The sequence below is a fragment of the Chrysochloris asiatica genome, unplaced genomic scaffold (genome assembly GCF_000296735.1).
Source record: "Chrysochloris asiatica unplaced genomic scaffold, ChrAsi1.0 scaffold00003, whole genome shotgun sequence".
Taxonomy (NCBI): domain Eukaryota; kingdom Metazoa; phylum Chordata; class Mammalia; order Afrosoricida; family Chrysochloridae; genus Chrysochloris; species Chrysochloris asiatica.
In genome coordinates, this window is record NW_006408521.1 from 50,691,939 (window position 1) to 50,701,140 (window position 9,202).

The 9,202-nt window shown below is 44.3% G+C and overlaps 1 protein-coding gene across 1 annotated transcript in view; it reads left to right on the forward strand.

Moving 5' to 3' along the window:
* PPAPDC1A (phosphatidic acid phosphatase type 2 domain containing 1A) overlaps positions 1-7,462 on the forward strand; it is a gene marked incomplete at its 5' end in the record, with an annotated part of 95,381 nt that extends 87,919 nt beyond the window's left edge. The window contains one exon of the mRNA XM_006831412.1: positions 6,922-7,462. Within this exon, the coding sequence (XP_006831475.1) occupies positions 6,922-7,121 (200 nt within the window). The remainder of the gene's footprint in view (positions 1-6,921) is intronic.
* Between the last annotated feature and the right edge of the window lie 1,740 nt (positions 7,463-9,202).

The window sequence follows — 9,202 nt, forward strand, 5'->3', positions numbered from 1 at the left end:
ATCTCATTGCAACCTCGCTTCATTTTACCGCAAGTATTCCTGCTCCCCTGAGCTCTCTGCGCTTATTTCTGATGTCTCCCATTGACTGTATGTTCAAAGCATTTTCAGAATCCAGCTATCTTTCTCCACCCTGGTCCAACCCACCATCATCTGTTACCTAGATTTCTGCAAAAGCTTTCTGCTGATCTTCCTTCTTACACCATTGTTCCATCACGCTTCAGCCAGAGTACGCTTATACAGCCATGAGTCATCGCAGGTTATGTGTCTGCTGATATCCTCGCTGAGTTCTCATTACATTCAGCAAATCCCAAGTCCCACGATAGCCTGCCTACAAGTTGTGGTCCCTGAGTACCTCTCTGACATCATCATCTAACTACTTCCCCTTCTGGCACACACTATCTCAGCCCCTCAGACTTCTTGCTGTTGTGGAAGACGGCAGACCCATACCTCCCCAGGACCTAGCCCTGTCATTTTCCTATACTCGGGGTTCTCTCTCTCCAGATGCAGGTGCGCCCCCTCCCCTTCCCTTGTTCGGATATTGGCTTACATGCCATATTTCTTGGGATGACTGCCTCATTTAAAATTGCAGCCCCTACCTCACACTCCCTGTCCTTCTCCATGTGTTCATTTGCCACCTGCGATCAAGTTAATCCTAACTAGGAGTCCTGGTGTGGTGCTATATATAGGATAAGCACTGGACTGATAACCACAATGTTGGCTGTTCAAACCCACCAGCTGCTCCTGGGAAACCCTAGGCAGGAACCGACTTAACGGCACTAACAACAACAAGTTCAGTTATTTTATGTTGGGTCATCATCTGCCCTCATTCACTTTTTCAGTAAAGGGCCAAATGACAAACAATAGAGGCTTTGTGGGCCTCCTGGTCTCATCCCAAACACTCACCTTGCTGTTGAGTATATAAAAGAATGGCTTACAAAGTTTGCTGACTCCTGAACTAGAATATAAGCTCCATGTGGGTGAGGATGTTTGTCTCTTTTGTTTATGAGGCATATAGTAGATGCTCAATAAGTATGTGTTGAATAAATGAATGAATGACTTCGATGAAGAGTGAAACCAGTGCTAAGCAAGGAGACAGCAGTATTGTGTATTCCTGGGACTTTTGAGACCCATAGTTTCTTTTGGAGCCCTCCAGTTGCATGCTATCATATTTGAAGCGAAGTCAATCCCAAGTGGTTTTTATTCAGTAAAGTCCTATTTCGTCCTGCCTGCTTTTCTGTCAACCTAAGTCCTGCAGGGGTCCAATGTGATTTCATCAGAATAGCAAAAGCCCACTCAGAAGGCACTTGATGACAATCTCCCTCATCAAGTAATTTTAGAGTCCTGTTTGCCACCTATGTAATAAGCTATGTCCCCACTGTCTTTGCTGAGAAAGTGACTCAACTACATCTTAACTTGAGCTCCTTGACTTTGATAACTACTGAGGCATCCAGGGTACCACTTTTTACTCATCCCATTAAATGGGAAATCAGCATCGGCAGGAAGCATCATTTCCTTTCAGGCAACTAAATCAGTCAGCCTAGCCAACACAGACTTGGAATGATTTGATGTCTTTGGGCCAATGATCCACATAATGAAATGCCATATTACAGAAAATAGAACATCGAATGTGGTTGTTTGTAGGTTTTGCTGTTTGGTCTGTTCCATGGTCATTGGGTCAAATGCAGATGTTGTAGATCATTTTAGATGCTGATAAAATAACACCCCATGGAGCTGCTCCCTGGAGTTAAAGGAAAAACAGCAGTACAACTCTAAGACCTTGAACTAGAAAAGTCTTGGCATATTTTATAGGCTGGTAGCCATCGGCTCTGTAAGGAGCTTCCTATTGGAGGAACTTCATTTTAATCACAGTAATTATGCCTGTTGGCCTTGCTCAGGAATTTATGGTATATATTGCTTTCCATTTCAATGGTGACAAATGTTTCTAAGTTCATCAGAAGTTTATTTAAAGTGCTATGGAAAACCATTGGTAGCAATTACATGGCCATGCTAAGGAGATAAGAACTCTAGATTGCTGGCTTAGTATTATATGAGGAGAAGGCTGGGGAAGGATCAGAAATCTCCCCAGCATTTCTGGACTGTGAAGAACAGAATGGACAATACTGTATTTTCGCATATAACATGTCCACTCATATACTGTGCACAGCACACGTAGGAAACTAATGTAGGAGAGGATTGCCCAGTTTGCAAAAACAAAAAAAAAATGCATAAGGTATGCATTATTTGCATAAGAACTTTTTTTCTTGACACTATTTTTAACTTTGATTTTGTGGCATGCTCTTAAGAACTATGACATCAAACACCACACCTCAGTAAAGTGAATACTGATGTCTACATTAGATAAATAAGAACACTGATGAGGTGACATGACGTGTCTTGTTGGGACTGTAATGTTTTCAATTAAGGCTACCTCAGAATGGAAGATTCTTGGCTTGGGGACACTGCTATCTATAGCCTGGGGCAGCCCGAGTTTCACTGCTGCCTCTCAGATTCTCCTCCCCTCCCCTCTGCCCTTGACAGCTGCTCGCTGGTGCTGAGCTGACACTATTCATGTGTTGACCTCACCTTTATGCTACATGGCTGCCACACTGTGTCCTCCCCAGTCATTTAGATTTGAGCTCTGTCTATCGCGAGGAAGCAGTGACATTTATCCAGTCTCTCCCGCTGACCACTGGTAATGACTTATTTCTAGGTGATATTTGGTACTAACCAAAGATGCAACCTATTTTCTAAATGCACATCATCAGTTTCCTAACTGACTACTTGACCTCAGTAGACTTATCCTAGTGATCCAAGTTCCTCACCGTTAATCTCAGAAGCATCTTAGATGCCTTGTCGTTGGTCCTGTGCTCTTAGGTTACTGATGAGGTAGCTATGGCCTAGAGAAAGGAAGGGGTTTACTCAAGGTCACCCAAGACAGTGACCAGAACTTAACCCCTGCATTACTGTGCACCTGTTCATTCATCCATTTCCCTCAGCTAACTTAATTCTGTTGTTGTTCAAGGTACTGAAGAATCAATAATGAAGAAGATATGGAGGTTAGAATCAAATGTTAAATATTATGTGACATGTGAAATGTGTCATTGATTTTGCATTCTGATTTTTGTTGTTAAGTGCCATCGAGTTGGTTCCGACTCACAGTGACACTGTATTGAATTTCCTGAAAGTGGTTGATGGGTTTGAACTGCTGACTTTGCAGTCTAGTGCTTTATCTTACAGGACTTAGTAACAACAACAACAACTGTAAGATTTGGTGTAGTCTTGAGGTCAGGTAAGACTTCACTGCAAAGTTCAGTTGATCTCCAAAGGATGAGTCAAAATGAAATAGGGGAAAGGGTGATGAAAAGAGATTCTCAGGAATGGAACAGCATGTATAGGATCCTGGGAGGGGAAGAACAAGGTTTTTTTGAGGTACACGTAGGAGGAAGGCAGTGGCTTTGACATTGAGTGAAGAGAAAGGACATGGGACAGCCTGAAGGGTTGGCAGGGCCGGGTACAGTTTCAAAGGCCTTGGGGCTTGATCAGTTTTCCAAGAGCAGTGACAAAGATTTAAAGCAAGAAAATGACCTCATCTGTTTGCACTTAGGGAAATAATATCATTATTTGCCATGTCTTTAGGGCTCTAGGCATGAGGGTGGTAACTGGGCACTTGGTCTACACGTGGTCCACATCCATGCTGCCAATACAGAAGGGTATAAAAGAGATGTTTATTTATGCTTCTTCATCTGTTTTGTTATGTTGTTGTTGTTCAATGCCATCAAGTCGGTTCCTACTCAAAATGACCCTGCATAGGAGTGGCTGGTAAGCTTGAACCACCAACCATGTGGTTCAAACCAGTGTTGCAGTCCAGCACATCAACCTGTAGTGCCACACCAGGATCCTTTGGTATATTACTGCATATAAATAAAAATACATGTGCTAAATTACTAACTTTAATTTTTTAAAACAGAGTTATTTATTGTAGAACTTTTTTTTATGTTTTATTACCAGCCTAGTAAAAATGCTAGAAGTAGAAGCAATTTTATTAGGGATAAAAAAACACAAAGAAGCTCTGGTAGCGTAGTGGTTACGAATCTGGCTGCTAATCTCATGGTCAGCAGTTTGAAAGTACCAGCGGTTCTGTGGGAGAAAGATGAGGTTTTCTGCTCCCATAAAGATTTACAGCCTCGAAATCCTATGCAGGGTCACTATACGTCAGAACCGACTCCACGGCACATAACAACAATGACAACAAAACACAAAAATGTTGTTCCCTTCCTCAAAAAATTTTCTGCTAAGTCTAGATGCAGCCAGGAGACCTATAACATGAGCACAAAAAGACCGATGAGTGTAGTGCAAATATCTCTGCATTAGACATTTTCTTAAAAGATAGATTTCTTTGACAGCCACTCAGAAGTTTACCTGCAACACAATTAACCTGTGAGTAATCTGAGGTCCTTATACATGTGTTGTTTAATGGAGAGTATTAGAAACTTGTCACCATGAGTATTGATTGACTGACCAAGGAGAACCTCCATACCTCACCTGAACCAGGTAGATGTACCTTCAACCCATGGACCAGCTACCTTCTGAAGCCCAGGATGTTAGAAAGTCATGGGGCTGTTAGACCCAGAATCTGGTGGTTCAAGCCCAGCCCCACAGACCAGCACCAGCTGTTGGGTGCTCAATTGACCTTTCTGAGTCTTAGTTTCTTTGGTTAAATAGGACTAGGGCTACCTGCCCATAGGTTTGTGAGATTCAACAAGATTATACATGTGAAACTTGGGACCCTTAAGCAGACTGTTGGCTAGCATGCCAACAACCTTTTCAATAGTTCAACATTTCTTTTGCTAAGGGCAGATCTCCATCATGCTAGGACTTTTGGTGGGAAAATACATAGACACACTGTAAAGCATGGACGCTCTAAATGGGGCTCAAGTGGGTTAACTTCATTGGGGATTTATAGGGATCCAGCTGAATGCCTAATTTGGTGAGAGACTGCCTTGCTGTAGAGAGACCTGTCTTGCCCCAGATGCCTCTCCTGCCTCATCTCATCTTTTGCTGCTGTGTTAGGCTGGGCTCTCCAGAGAAGCAAACCCAGTGAAGCTTATATATGTATAAATATGTATCTATAGAAGTTTATATCGAGGAAATGGCTCACACAGTTGTGAAGGTGACCAAGTCCCATGTCTGTGGGTCAGATGTCAGGCTGGAGGGTTCAGACTCATGTAGCTGCAGGACTGATGAATCAAGATTGGCAGGTGAGATGGCAAGTAGGCAGGCAGATTGGGCAGATAAGATGACAGACTGCTGCTGACTTCCAGGGTCGGAAGGCAACAGAGCAGACCACTGGCTGTGGCAGAGGTTGAATGACAAATGACAAGCCAGATGCAGGATCCAGCACCAGAAGAAAGCAGCATGACTTTTCCAAGTGTCCAATATATTGGAAGCAGGCCACACCCCCTGGGAAACTTGCTTTCAATTGAGTGTTTGCCCATAGATTCATTCATCATAGAGATGATTGCATTACATTAGATCACAGCATAGGGAGTGATTACATCTCAACTGCCAAACCATTGAGAATCTGGTCCAGACAAGTTGACGCAAAACCTTAACCATTGCCTCCCCCAAACTGCTGAGTTCTTCATCTCCTTGGAGAAACTGGACCCTCCACCACCACTATCATTCCTGGTGTGGCACTGTAGGATAAGCACCGGACTGCTAACCACAGATTAGTGGTTCAAACCCACCAGCCACTCCTTGGAAATGCTGTATAGGGTTGCTATGAGTCAGAATCAACTTGACAACACTTCTACCACCACCATCACAACCACCAGAGTGCTGTGAATTTTGCCAATCCCAGCAGATTGTAAAATGTTTGACCCACTTTGTGTATGACTCAGAATGTTCATTTCATTCCTGAGAAATCACGCACCATGAGGCAGAGACCAGCACACCCTCTGGGTCTCTCTGGCTCACCAGTGCTATCACTGAACTTCAGTGAAAAGTTGATCAAGAAAAAGAAATTGCAGTACTTGAGTGTGTTTAGATTCTATGGAGATGGCTTGAACTCTTCTTCTAGAATTTAGAATTGATTTTAAAAATCAAGAGCAGAAATCTAGGTTCATGTAATGATCAGGTGGGAGGTAAAGTAATCATGGTGAGAGAGAATGTTGAAAGGGATGATTCAGTACTAGAAATGATGGCAGCTCATAGGGCTTTCAGGATTTATGTCCCCACTGTGATTTCCATTCTTTGGTCTTCCGAGATGGCTCACTGGTAGAGCTCTCACCTTCCAGTCAGAAGACCTAGGGTCTATTCCCAGCCCATGCACCTCTAGCTCAGCCAGCACCCATTTATCAGTGGAGACTTGTGTGCTGCTAGGAGGCTGAACAAGGAGCTCTGGTAGCATAGTGGTTATGAATTAGGCTGTGAACCTTAAGGTCAGCAGTTCAAAACTACCAGCTGTTCTGCAGGAGAAAGATGAGGCTTTCTGCTCCCGTAAAGATTTACAGCCTCGGAAACCCTGTACAGGGTCGCTATGAGTCGGAACTGACTCCATGGCACATAACCACATAACCAGTAGGCTGAACAGCTTTCAGCAGAGTTCCCAGACTAAGACAGACTCGGAAGAAAGACCTAGTGATCTGCTTCCAAAAACCAGCCAGTGGAGACTGTAGAGATCACAACAGTCCCGTCCTCACTCATCACAGGCTGGCTCAGGGCCAGGCAGTGTTTCATTCCATTGTTTGTGGGGTCATGATGAGTTTGGGACCAACCAACTCGATGGCCTCTGTCAATAACAATAATAAGTAAACCAGTTATGGAGCACATGGGAAGAATTTTCTGGAAGACGTAATAACAGGTCACATTTGAATGAATGAATGCTCACATGTCTCTCCCATTCTGCTCTTTCCTGCCTAGATTCTTTCGTTGGTGGCGTCATTGGCCTCATTTTTGCTTACATTTGCTACAGACAACACTACCCTCCTCTGGCCAACACAGCCTGTCATAAACCATACGTCAGCCTCCGGGTCCCAATCTCGCTGAAGAAGGACGAGAGGTCCACAGTGGACAGCACGCCCAGCATGCCTCTGGAGGGCATCACTGAAGGCCCCGTATGACCAGTGTCTTGGGAAGACGGACACTTAGCCCCGGGTACACCTGGCACCATGACACCATAGCAAAGGTTTTCTGTAGCGTCTTGCTCTTCCGATGTCTCTCAACGTTATCCTGCTTCCATTTTGCCAACTGTGTTCCTGCTACTTTTAACGTCTGCTTTCAACTTTCTTGAGTTTGCAAGGGAAGGACATCGGGAACCATCTCTGGGAGACTGTGGAAGGAGGTTGCAAGTGTGTGGGGGCGGTTGTCATTTGGGTAACGCCTCTACAATGTTTGCTGTACCAGCCACCCTCTATGTTTTCATGGTTGTCAAACATAATAAAACCTCCACCTGAAGTCTTGGTGTTGGCTGTCCCAGTGTAGCCAGTGATGCTTGGGGAAATGGTGGATGGCACGGATGAGACAGGTGGTAGGAAGCCAGCTGTGTGTAGGTCGTTCCAGGTGCCACATTTGCAAGTGAAAGCTTGGAAGCGTTCAGAATCTGATCTCATTATAGGACATGACTCTCAAGTGGAGCGGAAACTGGGAGCTAGCAACTCTGCATTTCCAGGGCTTTTTGAATCGTTGACTCTAGAAGGAAATAAGCTAGGTAACTTTTCTGGGTAGACCCCTCCACCAAATACTACAAAACTACAGATATGTGAACACATTTGGGGGAAGAAAGGAGTGCAGGTGTCCTTATTCCCACACCCCCATTGTAGATTTGAGAGCCAGTTCTATAGTTTATCGTCTTACAGAGAATTCTGTATCTCCACTCTTCTGACCCCTTTGTGTGAAGTGGGAATCCAATGCCTTGGGACCCATCTCAAGGAGACTGAGGGATGGGAAGACTTAACTTAATTTCTGTCCAATCAAAACGTTTTTTAAATCACAGCCCTTCCACCAGTAAACAACTTTGAAAACAAACTTACATTGCTGGGTCACAGCCCAAGGTCCAATGAATCAGCCCCACGTAAGCTGATTCCTGTTAGATGTGAGTGTTGCTGGGATCTGCTCTTCCAGAGGTTCCTCAGGTGGTCACCCATTTTCCATGCATGTCTTTCAGGAGGTATTCCCATGTGGTATGGCACAGTTGACTGTCTTACGAGAGCTTCGAGAATACACTGGAAACCTTGTTCAGCTCTTGGCAAGGTTTCAATGTGGCCAGTCGATACACCTTCTATAATTCTGCATCTAGAGCTCCCCACTCCCTGATCAGTTGGTTCCTTTCAAAGCAGCAAGCATCCCTTCCATTCTGTCTGAACAGCTGTGCCCTGTGGTTCTCCAGGTTCCTGGGGCTGCTTTCTTTGATGTCCAAAGGAATGTCACTTCCCAGCAGTTAGAGTAACAGACTGCATTTTGAAAGATCCAAGTGACTTCATAAATCATCTGCTGAGCAGCTCTGCCCCAGACATGCAGGCTAGCAGCTCTGGACAGCTTTGATCCGCCCTGTCCACCATAGCCTGAGCCCTGGAGTGTACAGACTTCCACGTGCAGACCTGTGGTCCTTCCAACATGGTCTTTCAGACATTGAGTGTAGGGGGTGGTCATCTTGTGTAAGGGAGGTGGGAGGCAGAAGGCTTAAACTGACTTGCATCCAAATCAAACCATTGATTTTTTTCCCCTCAATGACAGTAGATACATCAGCAGACAACTTTGTAAACAAATGTGAATTACTTTGAAAGCTTGTTTAACTGTGCTGATTCTGATACGTGGTGACCCCAGGTATGCAGAGTCACATTGCTCCACCTGGTTTAACAGGTGCCCGGGCCCATCTTCTGAGTTGACTCTAGGTGGGTTTGAACTGCCAATCGATCATCTAGCAGTTGAGTGTTTGTTTAACCGTTTGCACCCCAGTTAAGTACTGTTGAGTTACTTCCGACTCATAGCAGCGTGGTATAGAGTTTCTGAGGAATATCTGGTGGGTTTGAACCACCAACCTTGTGGTCCACAGCCCAATGCTTCTCGTATAGCACCACAACTTTAAAATCTTACATCATAGCAAGTTCCCCAGACACACTCTTCAATCCAGAATTTAAAATTCAGGTAAAGTTGGAAGATTAAACAATATTATGATTTAATTAAAAATGTTATAATTTAAAAC